The 24,534-nt window shown below is 35.9% G+C and overlaps 3 protein-coding genes and 1 long non-coding RNA gene across 9 annotated transcripts; 2 read left to right on the plus strand and 2 right to left on the minus strand.

Annotated features, from left to right (window-relative positions):
• The first annotated feature begins 520 nt into the window (after positions 1-520).
• LOC106140905 (uncharacterized) lies at positions 521-10,002 on the plus strand. Of its 3 annotated transcripts, none has more exons than XM_060951822.1 (7): positions 521-728; positions 3,258-3,361; positions 4,104-4,288; positions 6,556-6,702; positions 7,323-7,470; positions 8,331-8,431; positions 8,859-10,002. In XM_060951822.1, exons 3-7 carry the CDS (start codon positions 4,112-4,114, stop codon positions 8,994-8,996), a joined length of 711 nt encoding a protein of 236 aa, XP_060807805.1. In that variant the 5' UTR covers positions 521-728; positions 3,258-3,361; positions 4,104-4,111; the 3' UTR covers positions 8,997-10,002. The 3 variants fall into 3 exon arrangements, with proteins under 3 accessions (XP_060807805.1, XP_013198005.1, XP_013198007.1); XM_013342551.2 differs by having other exon boundaries at positions 522-728; positions 3,258-3,333; XM_013342553.2 differs by having other exon boundaries at positions 526-728; positions 3,258-3,333; positions 4,128-4,288.
• LOC106130595 (uncharacterized) lies at positions 2,440-3,179 on the minus strand. The gene is made up of 2 exons (XR_009657415.1): positions 2,935-3,179; positions 2,440-2,571 (listed from the first exon to the last, which is right to left on the minus strand). It is a non-coding gene; the product is annotated as an uncharacterized LOC106130595 (long non-coding RNA).
• Positions 10,003-10,780: 778 nt separating the features above from the next.
• Positions 10,781-16,008, plus strand: LOC106140909 (RNA-binding protein 5-A). 3 transcript variants are annotated; one of them, XR_009657403.1, is made up of 4 exons: positions 10,781-10,993; positions 11,100-13,307; positions 14,056-14,108; positions 14,648-16,008. XR_009657403.1 is itself a non-coding variant. In XM_060951765.1 (3 exons), exon 2 carries the CDS (start codon positions 11,103-11,105, stop codon positions 13,305-13,307), a length of 2,205 nt encoding a protein of 734 aa, XP_060807748.1. In that variant the 5' UTR covers positions 10,781-10,993; positions 11,100-11,102; the 3' UTR covers positions 14,056-16,008. The 3 variants fall into 3 exon arrangements, 2 of the variants coding, with proteins under 2 accessions (XP_060807748.1, XP_060807747.1); XM_060951765.1 differs by having other exon boundaries at positions 14,056-16,008; XM_060951764.1 differs by having other exon boundaries at positions 11,100-16,008.
• A 371-nt stretch (positions 16,009-16,379) lies between these two features.
• On the minus strand, positions 16,380-23,731 carry LOC106140904 (uncharacterized). 2 transcript variants are annotated; one of them, XM_060951766.1, is made up of 4 exons: positions 20,552-20,672; positions 19,069-19,929; positions 16,809-17,018; positions 16,380-16,497 (listed from the first exon to the last, which is right to left on the minus strand). In XM_060951766.1, exons 1-4 carry the CDS (start codon positions 20,552-20,554, stop codon positions 16,411-16,413), a joined length of 1,161 nt encoding a protein of 386 aa, XP_060807749.1. In that variant the 5' UTR covers positions 20,555-20,672; the 3' UTR covers positions 16,380-16,410. The 2 variants fall into 2 exon arrangements, with proteins under 2 accessions (XP_060807749.1, XP_013198004.1); XM_013342550.1 differs by lacking the exons at positions 16,380-16,497; positions 16,809-17,018; positions 20,552-20,672 and adding an exon at positions 23,660-23,731 and having other exon boundaries at positions 18,961-19,929.
• Positions 23,732-24,534: the final 803 nt, after the last annotated feature.

Here is a 24,534-nt window from a genome sequence, read left to right on the forward strand (position 1 = left end):
TTCTTTCAGCCGCCCTCACGCATGCGTAGATTCTCCACCTTTTCCCTCCCCTGATTTATAGAGATGGGTATAAATATTTTAAGTTATTGTCGGTAAAATAAGTAAGACTTTTAAGTCTTAACTTTCTTTGTAAAAATACTTGCTGTACCTACGCAATAAAACACTTGAGTAGGTATAGACTAATTCTATGACGATTTAATTTTATACTTATTTCTGTACACCATGATTTCTTATGACGATAATGATGATTGATGTTGGAAAGCAAGTTCCAAAATAAGTTACGTGTTTGAAAACACACACATGCTATCACTACTAAAAACAAAAAACAGTTCGTAAAATAAATTGTAAATGATACATTAATTAGTTTCGTCTAGACGTTTTATTGCTCAAACAATAAGCTATAGGTAGGTACCTACTACAAATAAGTAAACGTAACGTATTGTCGAACAAGGCTGCAATTGTCTGCAAAACGATTTAGCAGTATATCGTAATCGTAACTGCCTCATAAACACATAAACCTGCCGGCGAAACATTGACCGTTGTTATGCCTGTATCGATAGTCGGTGAAGTTTTTATGCACACATCACTGCGCGCGCCTCCTCCCCTCACTCACGGAATGACTCGGCCGCGCCATGACACTCGAGAGCGCCCTACGAGACTGTCACGTTCAAAAATAGAACAGTTTTTTATTACAATAAACTGGTCGAAGGACATACTGGATTATTTAGGTACGTTTTATCATCCGTTTTTTTTATAATGGCAACACATATTCATTACTGTAAACTATATTTCGTTTACAATAATTTTCTCGATCGTTTTCGTTTAGATTGCCTTCGAATTGCAGCTGTATTAGTGACGGCACCAGTAATCAACACTTTTAGAGCATCATGTTCAATGAATAGCGATTACTCAAAATCTATAATACCAAGAACCATTGAAGTTGGTGAAAATCATAAAGAAATAGTATAAGAATAATATGTGCTGCAAATTTTTAATTAATTAATAATGGTTATTAGAATATAAATTAAATTTAAAAAATCATCAGAATCTCCAGTTATCGACATTCAAAATCCAACGATCGACTACCACTTATCGACACCTACCCAGTTATCAACATCCTGTTATCGACAATGATGTCGTAAAAATAGGAAAAACCAGTAATTAAAGACAGTAAAATATTTAGTTAAGTATTTATTTCACATAATGCGTCCTAATATCACAAATGCGTACAAATTATTACAAAATTTAATAATCAGTCTTACAACTTAAAATTACAAATATCAGAAATGCGTACAAATGCTACAAAATTAAAATTCAGTCTGACAACTTAAACTACTTACAAATAAATAAGTAACGAACTTTTTTAACGTTGATGTTTATAACATTTATAGAATTCTGAATAATTTCAATATACCTAACTACTGTTTCTCAAAAATATCAATCTAATTCTTCTTCATAAAATATATATTAAGTAGAAAAAAATTAAGTGAAGAACTAGTGACTCTTACCTTTAAATAAATATGTATATCTCTGTTAGGAACAAACAAGTGAGTGAGCAACTAAGTTCTATAAAACGATCACATATTTTATCCAAGTAAGTATATATATACCTAACGTTTTACCAAATTTTATATTATATATATATTTATATATCACATATTTTTACTGAGATCCTTAATTATATATGTCAGGTAAATACTTTTGCATTTCTTTGATTTTATAAAACCCTCTATTGTTGAGACGCACGGGTGTATCAATTTTCTCAATTATTTGATCAAATCTGTACCATATTTTATCTGGTTTTTCAGGCCATCTAAAGGTGTTGCCCATTGACAAAACCATTGCACTAACTTCGAATAGATTATTCTCTACCTTTTCTACCTTCCCGGGAAAGTATTTATTTTCGTACGTTACTATTACGTAACATCCTGAAGTAATTTTATTTGTTTGTCTAGTTTTACTTACTTTCTTCTTAGTAGTAAGTGTGCTAAGTGAGCATGAGGCATCTATGTCAAAATTAGAGTCAGTGGTGGTGGGAGACACTGGTTTTTTACGTTTTAATGGTTTTCTTTCACTGTTAACTGATTTACTGATTTTGTTGATTATATTTTCTCTGTCGTTATCTTCCGAAATATTATCTTCAGCATAGCTGCAATCACTTTCAGCAAACTCAATCTCTAAACTTGACTCTTCTGAAGATGATTCAATTCGGGGTATCTTCTTTTTATTTTTTTTAGAAATGGTTTTCTTTTTCTTTTCTGCATTGTTTTCTTTCAACTCCTTTTTTTCTTGTCGTTTTCTTGCTCGTTCTTCTTTTTCTTTTTGTTGCCTTTTTTTCTCATTTTCTTTTTTTTCATGGTATTCGCGCCATGCCTTGCTTGTTACTGCTGCTGGTATTTTTTCTCTCTTTATTCTTTTTTTCTTTTTATTTATATCGTCTTTCAATTCTATTCTATTCAAGAAACTTTTTAAAAGGTGATGGTACTATAATACCTAATGCATCATCCATCGTTTTTTTTTGTGGCTGCTATTTTATCTGTATGAATAGTTCTTGAAATAGGTGCGCGTGTTCTGGAAACAAAATTATATGAAAACCAATTATCGACACCCAGTCATCGACAGTGTCGATTAATGGTAAGCGATCTAAAATATTTATGATTAAAACACAGAATAATAAAGCACTAAACAAGAAGCCAAGATCTTAAATCGAATTAAAAAAAATAAAAAAAAATAAATATCGACATATGTCGAAAACTGGAAAAATAAATTTTCACGGAACTAGTTATCGACATCGATTTTTAATAACCTCCAAATCTATTAATCGTCGCAATGACATATAATTACTTTAGCTTATTTAATATCAGTCTCAGAAATCAATACGCACTTCGATACAGTTACGTTAAATTAAAAATAAAATGAAGATTTTCAACTTACCTTGTTATGGATTTCGCTAATAAAATCGGATTAGCTAAGGAACTCAAACGGTGACAGTAATATTTAGCTCGCCATTTTGAAAACAAATGGCCGAGCCCAAAGTTCTGTTTTGTGACGACAGAGGGAGTCCTGTTGTCTATGATTAAGTGTTGCCATGACGGGAAACCAAAATATAACTCTTATTTTTTCCTTAAGACTAGGTTAGATGTCGATCACTGGGTACATGTCGATTACTGGTGCCATCACCCTACAGGTTAGGTAACGCAGCTTCTGTAGCCTTGAAACCTTAAATCTTTACATAATAAATTATTCATTGTTTTCAGTTGACGAGGCGAAGGCTGTAAGGCCTCAAACTGTTCAAACTGGCGATAAACTGGTGGAAGGAACCGGACATGGGAGGTGAATACCTTTATTACAATCGATGCAGGTATAGACTCTATATTACAGGGATAATTAATTTTATTGCTCGAAAAATCGATCGTCATAGACAAATAATGTAAATACAGAAGGCCTACATACTGCTATAATTTTTTTACCCAATTTAATGCACATTTTTATGGAATTACTACGAACAGTAAGTGTTATCCTTTTTTAATTATTTTTATTTACATGTAAAGGGTTTTTACTAAATGTACCAACAAAATTTCTGTTTTAAAATTTTGCCGCTGCTTTTATTTTTCAATGCAACTGATTTGTGGTGTTGCCATACATGTAAAAAGTATATAAATAAATATTATCTCTTAATACTAAGAAGTAAACATGAATTCGGGTAGGTATCTTTTAAAACAAACAGTTCAAATAATAAGCTGCTTTCTTCGAATTAAATATGAATATTTATTTAGATAATCATGAAAGATCTCGATCGCTATTTTATTTGGTAAAACTTTCTTTTTTATGGTATGGCCAGGGTAATAAAATGTACTTAGAGAATAAACTAATAATAATGTACTTAAGATTGTTCAATTTGTTGTCAAGCTTGTGTAAGCCCAGAAAACCGTGGTACTTACATACATACATAAAATGATGTCGCTTTCCTGGAGGGATAGACAGAGACTTTTTTACTTTGCTTCATCCACATTCATAAATCTCAATTGATCTTTTTCCAGAAAGTAGTTAATTTAGGGTACCCATACATTAACCACGTTCAGATGTCTCCAGACTATAAGTAGTATTATCAATGTGTTCCATGTCAGTCCCGCTCGGGGAGCGGGAAGGCTGCGCCGCGGCGCGCATGTGGCGCGTCGCTTGCGGGACGCTGGTGGCGCCCGGCGCGGACGACGCCTGGAAGCAGATCGTGGACTCCTCGCCTCCTGACGCCATGTGGCACTCATTGAGGAACTGCGTGGCTTATCAGGTTCGTTAGAAGTTAGCTGGAAGCTACTGGTTACAGTCGGTCAAAGTGGCCATTTTCAGAAAATTTCTATGACCAATACTGGAATGTCGTACCAATAATGACGAATTTACGTTTAAATTTTTAACTGACTATTACAAGGGCTTATACAGCTTGTACTCATACTTGAATGATAAACTTTAAATGTACTCGTACTTAAATTTAATGAATATTTGGCCAAGTTTTGACAGATAACCTGATTTCTTGTCGAAGCAATGAGGCTTCTATAACAAATTTCAAATTTCTATTGCCAATAAAAATGACAAGCACGCAATCAGACATAGAATTCATGAATACTTTCTCTCGAAGAAATGATAATAGATACTGACACTGAATATAATAGGCTAAATGCTTACTAAGTAAATAAGTATATCAGGAAGGACGTACTTAAATATTGAGCAAAATCAAGCTAAATGCCGTGTGGTTGCCGGCACCAATACAAAAAAGAATAGGACCACTCCATCTCTTTCCCATGGATGTCGTAAAAGGCGACTAAGGGATAGGCTTGCAAACTTGGGATTCTTTTTCAGGCGATGGGCTAGCAACCTGTCACTATTTGAATCTCAATTCTATCATTAAGCCAAATAGCTGAACGTGGCCGTTCAGTCTTTTCAAGACTGTTGGCTCTGTCTACCCCGCAAGGGATATAGACGTGACCATATGTATGTATGTATGTATGTCAAGCTAAACAATTTTATTCATTCGGTAAAAACAAACTATCACGTCTATACTTATTGTTTAGTTTGCGGATGATTGAGGCATTAAATTGATTAAACTAGTGGTCTATGGTGTACAAATGTCGACATACCGATCGAATTTTCAAAGGGAAGTAGAAGCATTTATCAATGTTTACTCAAAAATCCTTCTTTTTATGTTACAAAAAATGTTCACAAATATCTCTCTTACCAAATAAATAATATTTCATGAGATACAAATAGGTTACTTTCTCAATCTACCAAAATTGTAGAGTACCAACTTATCTACAGATTTTATCATATAGGTAACTACATTTACTTCCGTTATGTGCGTTAATTATTATGTTCTAGGTGTGATAAAACTCAAGGTCCTGTCGTAATTCAAGTTCATTGCAACGTTATTTAAAATATTGCTTGTTATTATTTTTAGAAATGAGATTGGTTATTATATAGTTTAAGATAAAGTATATGCAACAAATAAATAATAATTATGAAATAGATAAGAAAATGGGAAAACTGAATGAAGATAAATTGAAGTTAGTAAACTAACTCGATCAAATTGGGGACACTGTAATAAAAAGTCTTTAAAATTTTGTTGCAGCCCATTAATGCTTTAACAAGATAACTTGTCCTGCATTTTGACCTTGACCATGAACCGATGCCAAAACTCGAACCATCACATGTAAAAATATAAAGAACGACGAACCAGATTTTATAATTTCACGAGTTTGAATCGTAGTCGTAAAAGAAGCAGTAAAAGTAGGCCCCATTGCCCCACACAAACAGTTAACAATGCTTGGTTTGGCTCACAATCGCATACTTACATGCACGGTATAAAAACATGCATTGATCCCTTTATTTTCTCAGTAGATTACATGGATGTTATGACTGCTGGACGTGATAGCCGTGAGATAGATTAGAAATTAGAATCATTTCAAAGAATAAACAATATTATAGAGGCTATTTGTTTTATGTAAGCGATTATACGAGTAACATGGGAATTCTTTAAACATTTTTATCCTCTGATAGAGGTTTTAGACGATTTGAAGAGGTTACTGCTTTTAGCACTGACTGTCTCTAACCTCCACCAACACTTATTATTATTTATTATTTTATATTTTTTCCAATGTCACCTGTAATGATGTCCTTGGATAAATTTGTTCCTTAATATTATTTTCTGCTGGAAATATTAGATACTATAATAGGTACACATAAAATATTGTATACACATAAGAAAAACAAATGGTAAATTAATCTAAAGTCTCGCCAGACAAAAGTTTAGAGTATCTGTTCTTGCCAATGGGTACTTTCTCATATTTACTGATTGTTTTTTTTTCTTTACAAATTTAAACTTTTTAGTCATAATCAGAAAATTGTATTTACTCTCTTTATTCGTTGACAGGTTGACACATCCATTAATTTAACTCTTCACAACTCCCTCTCACACAAAAGCAACAAACGAGTTTCTCTAGATTACTCCGTTACCAGCTCTCAACCATAACATCTTAATGATCGTCATCCATTGCTGGTTTTCAGGCAGGGGTATGGGCGAACCTGCTTTCAAAAGGCATCGACGACGTGATCCAACCAGCGGCGTTCAAGCTAGCGATTGTATTAAGACACACGCCATCTGAATTGGTAGTGAGGCTGCTCACTGATTTGTTGCGCTTGCATCCGCAGTCGGTATGTTCATTTTGTTTTTAAATGAGCGGTAAAGAGAGTTCTTTTGAATTATTAAATTTCTTTTGACGAGCATAAATTCCCACATATTATGGCAATGTAGGTATAAAAAGTTTTTACTGATGTTTAGTTTATGTTGATAACATTCTCGTTATGACTATTTAAAGATGCATTTTGCGTGAAAGTTGAAATCTCGAAATATGTAAATCTTTGTATTAGGGGCGAATTTTAAAAATATTGCTGTAAGGTATTACTAGTCTTGATAGAAAGGGGCAGGCAATATTATATTTATATAACAGGTAGAGAAGTTGATCCATCTGCACTGCCGGCTGTATAGAAATGTAATAGTTTGTAAGAAGATAGTAAGTAAATTCTCTATGTTTTGTACCAGGATGGAAAGAAGACAAGAAATAAAAGTTTCGAGTTGGGAAACTTTAACTATATAATTATTCCTACTCTCTTTAATAATTGACATATTAAGAATTATGATGACACTTCTCAAAACAATTTTCCTTTATTCCTCTTATGATAAAACAGTTACTAAGGATTGGAATCTCATCATAGCCAAAACCGCACTTACATTTGAAAATAAATGCTAACCGCAAACTACAACCGACTTCCAGCAAGACCTAACATCGTACGTGCTAGCGCTGCTGACGGACGACGAGGCGCAGTTCTGCGGCAGCTGCGGGCGCGAGGCCGAGCCGTCCGCGCCCGCCGGGCCCGCGCCGCTGCGCGACCTGCAGCTGTTCGGGGACTGCGAGCTGGCTGGTAACACCGCATTCTAAATTTGAAAATATATTGTTGATAATGCTGGCTGGTTTCAATTTGAAATTTAAAAAAGTTAGGATGAGAGTTTGTAGCTCGTGGACTGAGAAAAGTTTAAGAGAAAGCTGGCTGGTCATTCGAAATTATGAAAGAATGGGTTTGAATCTGACATTGTTTGTTAGCCTTGCTTTGAAACTTACAGCTTTCTCTCGTCGTATCGTATCTCGATTAAAGCTAGAGTAACTACTTAATAAATTTTTAATTTTAAAATAATTATCAAAATACTTATTTGCGCCCAAACGGCTCCTCTCCAAAGAGGTGAGGATATAATTGTTATTTACGCCATGAATAAGAATGAGGACGGTTGCTTTACATTAAGTGTTGCGTTTTCGATGCGTAAGGTAAGTTACACGAAGCCACGTCTGAACTCCCAACCGAACTACTTATAATTAATAATCTACAGAGAAGGAATGAAATTTCAATTCTAAAATATCGGAAGCACATGGCAATTGTCAAGCAACTACTCTAAGTAGATGCCATAAACATCGCTCTTATATAACTACATACATAAAATCTCTTCTCTATCCCTTGCGAGTTAGACGGAGGCTGGCTCTGTCTTGAAAAGACTAAAAAATTGCATTCAGATGTATCGCTTTATGATTGAATTGAGATTTAAATAGTGACAGGTTGCCATCCACAGACAGTCCATTGCCACCATGAGGAATCTCAAGTTTTTTTTTTGTTTTGTCGCATCTTACGACATCCATATCACAGATATGGAATAGTACTGTGGTATTCTAAAGTGCCAGGAACCACACAGCAATAACGAAATTTTTAAATAAGGGATTTCCTTTTATTTTCAGTTTTGGCAGCTTCGAAAGAAGAATATGATGCCCACGCTAAGTTGGTGAGGGCGGAATATTCCAAGTTGACGCAAGAAAATTATGTGGAATTAAGAATAAAGGTACAATTATTTTTTCATATACATAAAAACATCATGCCTCTTTCTCAAAGGGGTAGGCAAAGACTACATCTTTGTATCGCTCCGAACATACCTACTTCTTTTGAAAATTTGAAACACGTGTAGGTACTCCGTACTTGATACGGTAATTTCCCCTGATTCCTGTAATATTACCAAGTAAGTAGTGTTATCAGTGGAACTACTAGTAATTATGTCCAAAAAAATTACTACTGAACAATCCCAAGGTTTACGCAATGGAAATTTGCAGTAATAAGCATGTGTCTGTTGGAGGTATTGATGTATATCGAATATTATTATTTTTTTTTTAGTTTATTCGTTACAAACATGAATTCACTTAAAATTTAGGTGTAATAAGGTAGACCACGCACTTTTTCTAATGCTATTCCTATACCCAACTCTAAAATTCCAGGTTCTCAATCAGTTCTCTCAAATCCCGAAGTTATACCACACGCCGGAGTTCGAATGTTTTGAGTCGGCCGCGAGGGAAAATATCGAGCGGGAAATATGCACGTTACGGGAACATTTGTTGACCGGGAGGAACGAATAGGAGACGATAACCTGTAAAGATTATTTATTAGCTTTATATAGACATTTGTTGTGCTGTGGGTCACATAATTTTGCGTGAGTATTTGATATTGATAAATGACGATCAATGATTAGGTAGCTTATCAAATAAGGCTTATTCATGAATGTTTTTTTTTAAAAGAAATACCTATCATGTTTATGTTCCCTCTCTTAATCTCTGAAGTGATCCTAAATGTTAAAAAAACAATTTTTTGTCGAGTATAAGGTAACTATCTACAGGGTTAAGGGTTATTCGTTGAATTCGTTCGTTGAGTTGGTATCTCGTAATACAAGTCCTTTATAATTTGTCCTGTGTATATGTATGTATTCAATGACCTTATTACGGCATTACAATATGTCAAATGATTTCTCTAAAATAAGTACGCAAAATTATGAGAAATGTGATCTGAAAATTTTAAGCAGTCTAGTTTCGTAAATACTGCGGAATTGACATGAGAATTGATTTATAACATGATGTAAGCTATAAATTAATTTAATTGGCATAATTTTGCTATCTTAATTTGTATAACAACATCGCTTCCACGGAATTAGGTAGAGAATGAATGTGTTTTTTGTCCATTCTGTTGTAATTTTAGGAGATATTCTATGCAATGCTTGTGTTGCCATTTCTACTTAATGTATTATGTTGGAGCTTAGCTAATATTCCATATTTTGACTAAAAGCTCAATTTGATAGGGATCTAAAATGTACAAATATTGTTCTATAATATAGTGTTTAAATTTTAGTTCCATTCCATTCATTCATCATTGAGAAGACAGAATCTACACATATATTCTCATTAATTTTTATTTGAACGTTTCGTTCATAATTAATGAATGAGTACTTTAGTACTTAGATTATTTGGTACGCTGAATCATATGACAAGGTCATTTTATTAGTGTTATTTATACACGACATTTAATATCACATTATCTTCTCTAAAGTCGGTAATAAATAGTGATCGCCTTATCATAATGTATTTGTTAAAATGTGAGTTACTGAAAATAAAATTTATTTTACTTCTATTGCATTTACCTTATTATTTGTGTGTGCCCTGTTATCATCCTGTTAACCTTGTATAATAAACATTTATTTTGTGATGTTAAAGATTGTAGTTTTTGGATTAGATATAGAAATTCTTAAGTTTGGGCATGTGGAGAGGATGAATGAATACAGGTTCCCCAGGTGACGGAGTTCAGAAGGCAGTTTATTCGTGTAAAAACCTAATTTAATCAAGGATCATGGTCAAAACTCGTAACCCGGGCTCCTCTCCAAAAAGGTGAGCAAGTATTCAGGATTAATGCCAGATGAGAGAAAAAGAGAATGAGCAGATTGACTAAACAAATATACAAGGAGAGTGTAAATGGGGAATATGGGGATGTTGGACGAGGAAGAGCTAGATGAACAAACCTTGACCAAACAGTTCATCTATCTACTAAATATAAGATGTAGTAAAAGAAGTATATGCAATGATCGTGGTAAATGTGAAGATGTAGTTTTTGCCTACACTTCCAGAAAAAATGAGTGGTGTGACTTAATGTATTTTATATATAGGTACCATATAACTGTTCTTTCTTGTATTTATCATTCCTGAAGTTTTCTGTGAACATAAATTGGTAAATAAATAAATAAATACAATTTCGTATCGCTGAGTAAGTATTTTATAACACAAGTGTTTATTTTTATCTAGTTTTGTGCAACAGCGGTTTTAAAATATCAATAGAAAATTATTTGTACGTGTTTCGAAGTAATAGCATGGCAACATTCGTATTGTCACTAACGTCAAAAAATCGAAAAAGAAAGAATGGAAAAATGGCGTCTTCGTTTGCGTTTTACGTTTGCTTTGTCTAGTATTGTGAAAGATTCCGTGCAATTTTCAGATAATTTAGCATAGGATAATTTGTACACGTGTGGTTCAGTGTTCAACTGACAAATAAGCTTTCCAATCTATTACTGTTCGAGCTGGTTATCAACACACAGGTAAAAAAACAGGGCGGAGAAAGGTCATCGAACGGCGAAACCGATCCGGGGATCCGAGGCATGGGCGAGGCGAGTGAGTGTTTTTTGACAATGTCGATGTTCACAGGACATGTCGTGGCGTCGGGACGAGCGAAGTTCAAGGTGGAACGACGAGTCGCGGTGGGGCGACCGCGGGGAGCGCAAGAGGTCGCCCGTGTGGGAGCCGCGCCGCAGCGCCTCCCCGGACAGGCGGGCCTCGCCCAGGGAGCGGCACCGCGACCGCTACGACCGCGACCGGGACCGCCATGACCGACATGACCGCCGCGACCGGGCGGACCGCCGCGATGACCGTGATCGCGACCGCCGCGAGCGTTACGACCGTCGGGAGCGCCGCCGCTCGCCCAGGAGAGATGATGATAAAGAACGCGACATCCCTCAGGCGCCGTCGCCGCCTAACATCAGCGGAGACACTGACAGACCCCCCTCTAGGTCTTCCAGTCGATCACGGAGCCACGAGCAAGATCAGGAGAGTTATGAAGCTAAATACGATATGAATCATTTAGACCAATTTGATTCGTCTTCAATCAATGCTTCCCCAGGGGACTGGTTCTGTAAATGTGGGTTGTATAACTTTAAGAGGCGGCAAGTGTGTTATAGACGGAACTGTAATGGAAAAAGGTCGGAAGGGATAGTCTTTGGAGGTGATTCTGATAGGGGATGTGAGGCTTCAGGCATAACTAAGCGCTTGTTGTTGAGGAGATTAGATGCTTTGACTACGGAGGAGAAAGTTTTGGAAGCATTGAAAGATAGATGTTCAAAAGCTGTTATAGATTCCATAGCGGGCATCACTATAGGCAGGGAGACTTTGACGGGTGCCTCTAAATGTCTAGCATATGTAAATTTTAATTCTATTGCGGATTCCATGGCTGCACATAATGAAATTCAAGCATTGAGTCCGCCTTTGAAGATTGACGGGCGCGAAGTATTAGTTTCGTTTTACAATGAGCCCAAGAAACCACAGAAACCAAATGACTACACCGCATATTACTCTCAAATGGGTAAATACCAGAATTCACAAGCTTTATCTGAAGCTGATCGTGTAAATGCTGCTGCAGCGGTCGCTCAGTCAGCGATTTCAGCAGCACAGGCAAGGCAAATGTCCTGGACACCCGTATCGGTGCCAACATTCGTTGCATCAGCTGTACAAAGTGTCCCTACGGTTAAAGCGCCAACGGGAGATGGCAAAACACAGTACTCCGCCCCTGATGTCAGAACATTCCTTTACGATGAAACCTCAGGTTACTACTACGACCCATCAACAGGTCTCTATTATGATGGCACCACACAGTACTTCTATAACAGCCAGACATCTCAGTACATGTACTGGGACGCCTCCACTTCCACTTACATAGCGGCCACCCAAACACAACAGAATACTGAACAACCGAAGCTTCCGAATCCCCCGACGGCTACTGTAGAGAACACTATTGCTAAAGAACCTGAAGAAAAGAAAAAGAAGGACAAAGAGGATAAGGTTAAAGTTGCCAAAAAGATAGCGAAAGATATGGAGCGTTGGGCCCGGACTTTGAACCAGAAGAAAGACAATGCGCGTAGCAACATTGTCATGGAGCAACCTTTAGATACAGGGGCAAGTAAGGGATCAGCAGATATTGGTTTTTCTGTGCTCGGCGCAGGGCCTTCCTTACCTCCTCCTATACATGTGAGAGAAATATCTCCACCGCCCGCTTCCACAGATGAGTTCTTGATGAAGAAAGTTGCTGGTTCATCAGAGTCGATGTTTGAAAGCGACGAAGGTATAATAGACTGGGCGAAATTGACCTGCCTTTTGTGTAAACGCAAGTTCCCTTCAGTGGACGTTCTAAATAAACACAAAACCTTATCAGACTTACATAAACAGAATCTGGCTGAATATCGTAAGAAAAATGACTTGTTGCCGCAGACCAATGGTTACAGAGACAGGGCCGCGGAACGCAGAATGAAGTTTGGCGAGGATGAGCCCCCGCCAATGAGGAAGAGGTATGAGCCTCCCGACGTCATGCACACTTCGATGCCGCCTGCCCCTCCACCCAACGTAGTAGACACGATCGGAGGCAAAATGCTGCAGAAAATGGGCTGGTCTGAAGGCAGAGGCCTTGGGAAAACCGAGCAAGGGAGAATAGCCCCGATAGAGGCAGAACAGAGGCCGAGTTTGGCCGGCCTTGGCCAGAAAAGAGGGATTTACACACCAACCCCTGGGGAAACTTACCGGGACACTGTGAAGAAACTTATGATAGCAAGATATAAGGAGGTGGTCGGACAAGAGGAGGGAAAATAGGTGGGTTCCTTTCTATTCTTTGTTTTCCTAACCTTCTCTGTTCACAGGTACCGATTTCAAAAGGTCAGTGAAGTTTCTACTTTCAAATGTTAATCCTGTTAGTATTCTAGTCAAATTATGGTATAAGAAATTGGCAGTATGTGCTGTATATTTTCCCAAGATTAGATCTTGAAGAAATGTGACCATGTTGAACATGATACGATTGCCAATATCCACAGATAATGGGGGTCATATAATCGAGGTAATCTGTGGCAAAAAAATGAACAATGAATTCAATTTTTTTTTACCCCCACTATTCCTACTATAATAAGAATTTATAAAATTTGTTAATTTTCATATAGAGGTTCAAAATTTAAAATTAATTTAGAAGAATATTAAATTATAATTTTACATTTCTTTTTTACATACTTCAGACTTAACTTATTTTCTTCTTTTTATTAAACCTCATAATTATTAATAGGTACTTAGTATAATTATATTGACCAAATATTTATATACATATACATATGTATAATATTATTTACATAATTATATTCTTTTATTCAACTTATTTCTCTCTTTACAATATTTTAAAATATAAATAAAAAACAATTCTTACATTTATTATTATGTATACTTAAATTAAATAATATATCTTACGAGCTTAAGTGAAGAAACATCTGCTTATTTTCCATGAATTGGGTAAAGGTCTTGTAAGGTGGTTTTTATATCATTCTCTAATGGTTTGATTCTGGTTTCACTACAATAGATGAGGCGCAGCGTACTTCCATTCAGCCCCGGGATAGGACATCCACACTCGTGGTAAGTATAGATAAGTACCATAGACTACACATATCTTGTACACATTTTTTCCCCTACAGGTTATATGGGTAAGCATTTTGGAAGAAATCTGAAGATTGATGATTTTCTATTTGGTAATTTATCAGTTATTGGACAATAATCATTGGGAATCTAGAAAACTTAAAAAAATATTTAATTTAAAGTGTATGTGTGTATCTGAAGGAAGATATAATTTTTCCTTGAAATGGAATAGAATAGATTTACAACTATTAACAAAATTTGATGCATGGTATTACTTTTGACGTCACATAATTTAAATCTAATAATATCTTCTAAATATCCCGATTATTGTCCAATAACTAGTATTTTTCCTTCCTCGTGTCAAATACTCTAGCTTTTAGCCCTACAGCGCCACAGCCCGAATGAGAGACAATGTTTGGACAGGAACGTATCTGTGATACAAAACAAACTGTGATATTTTCTAGTGATGTGATGAAGAAACGGTGATTACGTGGTGACTTCTATGGTTTAACTGACGAATATGACCATTTGCATTACAGAATCGACGCCAAGGACCGGACTTCGTGCCAAAGTTGTTAGGAATACCAGTGTGTCCTTAGTGTTGTAGCTAGGTGTTACTGGTTGCGTGGTCACGATTATTTAAATGTTAAATCCACAGTGCTGACTAGTAAGTGGTCTCGTGGCTATTGATAGTAAGGGCCGCTAACTAACATTTTGAAAATATAAAAAGACAGCTTTTGAGCAAATCCCAAAAGTTAATTCTGCCTTTTGGAAAATAACTACAAATTCAGTTGTTGTCACTGAAATGGTTAAATTAGGTATATTTATTATAGATAAAAAATCAAGAAACTATATTAAAGAAATAGTATAAGAGAAGTGGAAAGTTTTTCATTACCATGTGATCGAGTTGTGTTCGATTTAATTGTTTACTAAAAAAGTAAACAGATTGTTTTTATTTACAAAAAACAACTTGTCTTAAAAAAATCTTAAAGAGAAATTACTGTGCACGAGTAAAATAACCAATAATAAGAAAAAGCAGCAAATTACTTATTCGCGCTTATAATGTTTTGTTTAGTAAATAAATGTTATATTATATTTAATTCTATATAAATTAAGCGGTACCTGGGTTCCGGAGCATAACGCATGAGATCGGACCTAACTGTAAATACAAGCAATAATTTATACATAAGTTTTTTTTTAAAACAAATGATATTATACGAAAAGTATAATAAAGGTAATTAAATTTTAATCAAGTAATATTTGGTTCTTTTATTCTTTAAATAAGAACAACTATTTTTGCATTTAAATTAGCATTAAACAACGAAATTATTTAGTTACATTCGCCTCATTATGCCTAAGAATTAAGTGTATAATTACTGATTATCTATTGTTATACTTACGTCAAGCAAAATTATAAACATGCTTAACGTACTAAAATCTTTCTTTTTGTTCTAAGTAGGTATCAATATTTTATATATTTTTTAAATTCCTTTGATTTATTTAATTCGAAAATAAGGTACCTAATTAATTTTTTTTTTATTGTAAGACAAAATGAATTTTGTCGAAAAAAAAAATAGTTCCAGTATATGGTACTATAACTATTTTTATCTACTCTATATATATGTCAGTACATACACACAGAACACAGTTGTTCTGTGGTATATATCTTCTTTTTGGCTAACATATTTGGTCCATGCTAAATGCTAATACTTATTTTATTTAGGCGAATAGTGCAACCAATAAATCATCAATAATATAAAGATATTACACTGATAATACCTATGTAGGCACGCTACCAATAAATTAAGTGGTTAGTTATGTAAATAAGTTGGTTGTAAATATTGTTTTGTAATTAGATTTAGGCGGTTTCTATTCAGCAATACAGTTTGTTGTTCATTCACTGTTGTTTTATTTCTTGACCATCACTGACAAAACCTTGAGTAACGAAAGAAAGCTACTATTTTCCGAACATTCCTGCGGGAACTGAGTCACGGGCAATCAGTGTTGGCTTCTTATACATGCTTATATTTAATCACTATTGCTGATAAGATATATCGGTGCATAGTTTTAAAATAGAGACAATTATATGGAGCCAATAATAATACAAATATCTCAGTCTACCCCTCCGTGAAAGGGGTGTGATTTTATGTATTTCCCACAAAAAATATCTGAACAGTTTGACTAAACAACTACTGGTAGGACTAGATGGAATAAAGGAATCGGAATGGACGTCCGGTCTAAGAGTACCTAGATGGTAAGAGAAAAATAGAGAAAATAAGAACAGAGTTTTATTTATGATTCATCAACTGCCTCTGTATGTAGAGTATCCGTAAGGTGTGAGGAGTAGGGGGATGTGGTAGTGGTTGCCTTCTTTGGTTTCAAAAACAATCTGAAAAAGTGATAAAAAATATTAATATATACCTTCCTCAATTTACTATTTATTCAAATACCCATATATATTTTGCCTATATATACTCGTGCTGCCATCTATGCTTGGATTTAAGCAACCGATCGTCATTCGCGCTCTCTGTCATAGATGGCGCTGATCAAACATAAATATTACTATCCAACTATAGATGGCGCTACACATCTGGTATTTATCAACGTATTTTGTGTAAAGATTTTCTAGTTATTAAAGGTGAGATGAGACACATATATTACATATTAATATCTGTGATGAGAGATAATGTAAGTACTTACTTCTACGTAGGGGTACAGCGTTTCCTTTCCAGCATTCTTGTAATAATCCCCAACTTTGAAATGCAATTTATACGTTCCTTCCGCCATAGATTCGCTCGTGAACGGAAAACTGATTCTTCCATCGGCATTTGTCACCGCACTGTGCCACTGAGTCCAAGAATTGTCCTTCTTTTTGAACAGATCTACGAATAAACCTGCTGCTGGTTTTCCCACAGAAGTGTCCAGCACGTGTGAAGAGAGAATGGGTCTCGCCATATTTTGTTTCGTAAAACTACGCGTGCTATTTGAAGAAATATCTATTTAGTATTGTTTGGGTTTACAGCGCACTCTCGATAGAAAGGTTATGTGTGGGGTGACCACGCACCCGCGTGGGATAATTTAATTTTATCGTTTTTGTTAATGATTATTAATTTAGTAATTATCACATTATTGAAGGTACCTAAGTTCTTATTGATAAAGAATATTTTCCATTTTAATTACCGTTTGTCTATCAGTGAAGATATCTGTATGTCTGTATGTATGGAAGTCAGGTACACAATATAAGTAAGTATATGGCTTACCTCTTTGAGCATCTATAACATTATTTAAATACAATAGAAAGTCCTAAGCTTAACTCAGCCTACCACATTCTGTTTTTTTTAAATAAACAGTGATAAAATGCGGATACTTATTGGTACTTACAGGAATTATACAAAATATGCTTTGGTATTGGTATATTATATACTCCTACAAAAAATCGAAAAGAATGGACACAATTTAAAGTTAATTTGTATGCATTGTTTTGTTTGTCGCAACATAACAGTTGGCATATTTTATGGATTATAGGTATCTTCATATTTTAAACAACGCATTTTAAAACTCGCTTAAATAGGTTGTTATAATGTACTTACTTATTCAAATGTCTATATTTGCTTCGGTGGAGTATCTTGCACGTAGTAAAGGGTACCGGGTTCGAATTCTGAAGAAGTTATCAAAATAACTCTTTATTATATAGGTACACACATATAGTCACGTCTATATCACTTGCGGGGTACAAAGAGCTAACAGTGAAAAGACTGAAAGGCCTCGTTCGGCTGTATGGCTAAATGATGGAATTGAGATTAAATTCAATAGTGCCAGGTTGCTAGCCTACAGCCAAAATTTTATTTAATATAAATTTGGTTTAGTTTCGTCTCAGAGCGTGGTCATTGTATTACATTATCAAGACTCATGATTTGTCTCCCGCGCATTATCGCTCATAGTACGGGATCGCGTTGAATCTTTTTTCAAAGATTGATCTAGTCGGGTTATAAAATTAAGTTTACACAAGTTTATAGTGGTTCAATACAAACATACCATCACGCATGTCTCCCATTGGGGTAAGCAGAGACTATGGATTTCCAATTGCTACAATACAATAGCAAAGAAATTACTTTACGTAATGTATAAAGTTCGTCCGCCATTCCAAAAATACCCACTAATTTCTTATCTCGGTGCACCTCAATTTTTTCGCGGGTTGCAAATTAGCGGTATTTTCGCGTGTGTGTTTGTTTGTCTGCCTTTCATGTCAAAACTTGTGAACTGATCTCTATGAAATCTCGCATACATACATAGTATAATTTGTAGTAAGGGGAAGGACATAGTACTTTTCACATAGGAGGTATTCAATAGCGAAGTGTCTTCATTTTGTGTAGGTACTCTTAAACTGAGATTTAAAATTTTACTAAACTATCTACAAATAATAAGTAACCATTTGACGTCGATATTATTTCATTGAGTCTCCGACTGAAGTTTGACATTAATTGCTGATATGAAACTTAGTTAAGTAATGAGAAATTAAACAAAATTAAAATGTCTGTTGTTGATCAGAATAAAACATCGTAGTAACTTAGTCAAATAGTCTTAATAGTAAGGCTAAGGCTAAATAAAATTTTATAACCAACAAATGGATATGATGAATTGATTCTTTTGAAAGTTTTAAAAGTAAACAATGAAACGCTTCCAACTTATCGTCACAAAGATTGTCATCATTTTGTTACTTTTTATCGACGGATTTACTTCTTCAAACTCTTTATTAATTCGATAAAAAGTTAGAGCATTATCTAAACGGTCCTCATGTTGGAGACACAATGACGAAAAAAAAAATTGAAGTACTTATCAGAAGTCATTTCATTTAATCGGTACCCTCAGAATTATCTACATTTTTCCTAATAAAATTCTTCTTTATATACACGTCGGGATGAAGCACGTCTTTCCTCGGGCCTTGTTCTATCAGACCATCGTCCACAATCACGTTGGGGCCAGTTTTTGAAAATTTCGCGTTCAAATTGTCAGAACCATAAGGCAGTTTATTCAGACTCGGCTCTCCGTGCTTCATGTAGTCTATTCTCCACACGGCGTCTTCCGGCTCCGCTTTGTATTCCAGACGATGTCTTTTTTTAACCGCAGCTGTGTCGGGGACTTCGACTGATAGTGACATCTTCTCATCTGATTCCATAACTGGATGCGTATCAACTTTATCCTTGTATTTCACCTTGTGAGGGTAAAACTTCCTCATTTTCCTTCCCGAGTAGACGTTCTTTTTCTTGGCATCGTTTTTCTGCTTCTTCGAATGCTTGCTCGTCTCTTCCTTCGACCAGTGTCCCGTCGCGAAGCTCTTTTTGGGCTTTCGTTTCCTCACCTCCTTCTTTTTGTCCTTCCCGTAGTATTGTGACTCGCGGACTTGTAGGAAGTTTGATAAGTCTTCGCTGTTTACGATCGGGAATAACGTTAGCGTGTACCCCGGCCTTGCTGTGGTCTTTTCTAGCTGCAATCTTTTATATTGGATCTGCTGGATTGATTTCTCTATTAGGATCCTTAGCGTTTCGTCTTCAATGATGACCTGACAAGGAATTGAAGGAAAATTCTTGCACAAAACGCTCTGCATAATGGTCATGACCTTTTCTGGTCGTGGTTTGTCTTCTTTATGTTTGGGGGGAGGTTCCCCGACGTGGTTGTCTTGGAAGTGGGAGACCATCTTGCTCATCAGCGCATTGTTCCTCATGATCATTGCTTGGCAGTCGATGATGCATAGTGTTGCCACTAAAATGCAAATTGAGAGCAGTGTTCGGGGCATTTTGTGGTTTGGAGGTGGCGCGTGGACCTGTAGAGGAAGGTTTTTGATGAAACTATACAGGTAAAAACATACCTACCACGTTACAATGTCACTGGACTCTCCAAGTGACATTGTATGGTTAGAAGGGAATCCAATAAGATAACCATTTACTTATAAATTTTTACGTACAGGACTTATTTTATAGTTTATTTTTATTTGCAGTTAAAAGTGCAGGGCCCTTCCAAAATTCATATTCGTAAACGGTGACAGAAAACAACCTTTTAAAAATAATCTTACGTAAAAAATATATGCAAAACCTCATGAAAACGAATAAACCCATTCTCTAGCCAGCATGCATTTTATTCTCTCTTGTTCTGATCCAGAAGATGACCCTCGTCTGAGAGATGACAATAAAAAATATCGGAAATCAATCAGCTGATCGAGGTGTTTTCCAAAAAACTAAGACATCTCTCTTCCCGCTTCAAATCTTGTACGAAATTTGTTTTCGTCACAAATTCTGTCTACAAAATAAAAATCTACATGAAAGCTTGTTAAAATTCTTTATAATAATGCTGTTTCTATGAACCTATAATGAAAGTCACTTTCCTAGCCCTGAAATTTTATCTTTTGTCATATACCTAAAATGTAATAAAAATAACGTATTAGTTACCATCACCCAGCCCCGCTGCCTCAGCCGGTGGATCGCGACTAACGCAGGATGCTGGTCGGAGTGGCAACGCTGTTTTCAAACACAGTTGTTGTAAGTGTAGGTACCTTGTTTACCTTACCGCCGTTATACAATCAAACAACTATGAGAAACAATGCGGGGAACGTGCGAAGGGAATTTTCTTAAGATGATATACATGGACTCATCACTGACAAGAGCTCTCTTCTTCCTCCTGGCTTTAGTTCCGATTGCATCCTCACTACTCTGAAGAGCAGCCCGTATGCTTTTGAATGAGTCAGGTTTTTACACGAAGCGACTCCTGTCTGACTTCCGAAACCGTCGCAGAGAACCTAAATTGGATCTACCATGATTATACATCCAGTTACCTGAATTTGCAGGTTTCCTCGCGATGTTTTCATTCAACGTAAAAGCATCGGTCAGTATTCAGACTAATGTACATACATAACTTCGAAAATAGTCATTAGTAGGTACATAGCTGAGGTGGGAATTGATGATTTGAACCTGTGGCTTTACCTACTTCACAACAACTCCTTTTATACATACTATATTTGCATTACACACACATCATTGTAAGTTCTTACTTACTTAAAATAAACAAACAAACATGGTTTTTCTCCGGCATAACAATTTTCAATTGTCTTGTGCACAATAAAAATGAATTTTCTTGGTGTGTGGTATTTCCTCTTAACCGATGCTGTGATTGTATTTTTGCTTGGTTTTGCTTGTCTTTTGATAAGCGTGAGATCGCTACATTGAAATAAGTCTTTAAGACTCTCCCGTACGCTCAAGTTTTCATACAAAACGTCTTTTTTGCTAAATAAAAAAAGTGCCGTGTGGTTCCCGGCGCCGTTACAAAAAAGAATAGGACCACTCCATTTCTTTCCCACGGATGTCGTAAAAGGCGACTAAGGGATAGGCTTATAAACTTGGGATTCCTCTTGTAGGCGATGGGCTAGCAACCTGTCACTATTTGAATCTCAATTCTAGCATTAAGCTAAACAGCTGAGCGTGGCCTATAGTCTTTTCAAGACTGGTGGCTCTGTCTACCCTGCTAGGGATATACACGTGATCATCATATATGTAAAAATATTTAATTAGATATTTGGAGTATAAGACAATCATATTCATTTAATGAATTTATACTACACAAAACACGTGTGTTGTACTACCTACATACCTACATACTGAAAGAGGAACACCGGTCAGAAACCGGAACATTTAGGCTGCTGGATGTGTAACCAACATCAATAGATTACAGGATCCCCGGAAAATGTTCAATAAGTCACGGAGGGCTCAACTAAAGATGGAGTTAATTAATACCTTATACAAACCAGACAAAAAGATGGAAAAAATAATGGTTTTCCTTTTACAGGTACACACAGAAATAAAAATTTAATAAAAATAAATTTTTTTTTCTACTTCTATGGGATAGGCTATTTGATCAATCGTTTTTTGTAATTTTGTTTTGAATTTTTTGGATCACTTACCGGAGATTCCTTTGCGTATATTCTTAGCGGGGAGTATTTGCGTTACCACCCAAAATACATAATCGTTCAATCAAGGATTCGGAAAATTTTAGACAATTTTTTGCTTCATAATAGAAATAGTCATAGAGCCACCTAGTGTCGGATAAAAGAAGATGTGTACGTACTTGTAGTCTACTTTTTCCACCGAATAGGTTCTCAATATTTATTCAATTCGACACTAGATGGCGTTAAGAAAGGAGGATTAAGTACAGCTTTTCGATACTAGATGGCGCAACTCAAACATGAAGTTTTATTCGTTACCCGACAGATTAAGGCTTGTTAACGTTATTAAATTATCTATTAGATATTTTTCAAAAAGTTATAACTGATACCGTTATAGGCGTGATATGGTAATGAAATCCTATAACATTATATAACGATACCAATTAACTATATATGTGGTTATATAGTTATGGTATAAACTATAATATGTGGATAAGCGAAAGAAGTAGGTAGGTACTCGTATGCAGAGATCGTGGCAAGTGGAAATAGTCGTTTACCCTTTTATTAGATTTTTTTTATATAAAATCATGCCTCTTTCTTGGTGTTTTTTATATTTTTATATTATAGACGAAATTAGCACAAACCTACAAAAAGCAACGAATTTAACGCCATCCATCAGGATAATATATTTCAAAAGAAAAAAGGATTTTCGGAAATCACCCAGGAACTTTAGTTTTCAGCGGAATGAAGGTACTCCGTGTCTTTCTCCAGATTCTTAATTATACATACATACATAAACTCACGCCTCTTTCCCGGAGGGGTAGGCAGAGACTACCTCTTTCCACTTGCCACGATCCCTGCATACTTCCTTTGCTTCATCCACATTCATAACTCTCCTCATGCAAGCTCGGCGGTTTCGGGCACTTTTGACCTGACCCTTCACCAGGACATCCTTAATTTGATCAAGATATGTTCGTCTAGGTCTTCCCACCCCGACCTTTCCCTCCACACTCTCCTTGTATATCTGCTTAGTCAACCTGTTTTCATTCATCCTCGGAATGAAAGTGAACGTAAGTAAAACTAAAACACTGGTTTTTGAAATGGAGAAAGAAATGACAGCATGTAATATTTTGATTGGAGGAGAAAAAGTTGAGCAAGTGAAAGAGTTTGTATATCTAGGATCAAAGTTTACATCAGATGGCAAGTGTGATAGTGATATTGAAAGGAGAGTGAACGCGGGGAACATGGTGAATGGAGCTTTGCATGCCTTTATGAGCAGTCAGAAACTATCCAAAAAGGCTCGACTGGCTGTGCACAGGGGCGTGTTGGTCCCGACATTAAAGTATGGGAGTGAAAGTTGGGTATGGCAAAAGAAGCACGAAAGCAGAATAAATGCAGTGGAAATGAGAGCGTTAAGGAGTATGTTGGGTGTGAAATTGAGTGACCGGATAAGGAACAGCGTGATAAGGGAGTGTTGTGATGTGAAAGAAGATGTAGTTACAGGAATAGAAAAGGGTATGTTGAGATGGTTCGGTCATGTGGAGAGGATTCTTAATTATTAATACGTGATATTTCAAGAAGATTAATTTAGTAGATAACCCATGATGACAAATAAACTTACTGTCGCATATTAGTTGGAATATCCATCATCTATATATTACACTACGGTCTCCAAAGTCATCTACAGTTTTCGGCCAATCGTTTGCCTCTAGCTATAGTCTGAAAACCGGCGATCAATAACAAAATAAATAAAAGACAAAAACAAAAAACTGTCAATCGTAAAACTGCAGAGGGCGCTGTGTCCGCAAACTGGCAGCGTGCGCGACGCGGCGCTCCGTCAAACTCAGCGGCAGACGGAAAAACGCTGGCGATTTGTTTTGCGAAGGGTTAACGGGGATAAGACTGGATTAGATTATGAAAAAATGTTTTGTAAACATAAAATGACAATTATGAATTGATTAACTTGTATTTATGAAAATGACTGAAACGAAAGAAGTACACAATTACCTTATACCTAACCTATGTTGAGAACTACAAATTATGATTTATAATTATTAAGTTCCAGGTGCAGATTTAGGTATGTATGACATAAACCTAAATACACTAGTAATATTATTTAAAAAAAAAATTAAAAGAGTTAACGGTGATTGAATAAAAATGCCTGATTTTCTCGCTCTATGGCGGACATGTTGCTTGTCTATTCTTATATAAACCTACTTAGGTACCTATTTTGATTCCTAACCGATGTTCTTACGGCGAGGGAGGACATAGAGGACACAGGAAATTTCACATTTCGGCTAGATTGTGTGTGTACCACTATGGATCTTATATTGGTTAGGTTGCGGAGGTCAGCAGTGATTCGCTTTCGGTAGTTGAAAATTACTCCCGCGGGCTCCTTTCCAGAAAATATGTACCTAATCGTGGATTAAGTCTATGAGGAACAAAACCATACTTACCTACGTATTTCTTTTTTAGAAATAAAACAAAATGTTTCAT

This window comes from Amyelois transitella, chromosome 26, assembly GCF_032362555.1.
Source record: "Amyelois transitella isolate CPQ chromosome 26, ilAmyTran1.1, whole genome shotgun sequence".
NCBI lineage: Eukaryota > Metazoa > Arthropoda > Insecta > Lepidoptera > Pyralidae > Amyelois > Amyelois transitella.

Bases quoted from the DNA above. Each gene is read 5' to 3' on its own strand.
- LOC106140905 (XM_013342551.2), top strand. The intron at 6,703-7,322 runs GTATGTTCATTT...ACCGACTTCCAG, and splicing joins TGCGCTTGCATCCGCAGTCG to CAAGACCTAACATCGTACGT. The intron at 7,471-8,330 runs GTAACACCGCAT...TTTTATTTTCAG, and splicing joins CGGGGACTGCGAGCTGGCTG to TTTTGGCAGCTTCGAAAGAA.
- LOC106140909 (XM_060951764.1), top strand. From the start codon at position 11,103: ATGTCGTGGCGTCGGGACGAGCGAAGTTCAAGGTGGAACGACGAGTCG.
- LOC106140904 (XM_060951766.1), bottom strand. The intron at 17,019-19,068 runs GATGGTCTGATA...GACACTTCTGTG, and splicing joins GCCCCAACGTGATTGTGGAC to GGAAAACCAGCAGCAGGTTT. The intron at 16,498-16,808 runs GTAAGTACTTAC...TCACTTTTTCAG, and splicing joins CGCTGTACCCCTACGTAGAA to ATTGTTTTTGAAACCAAAGA.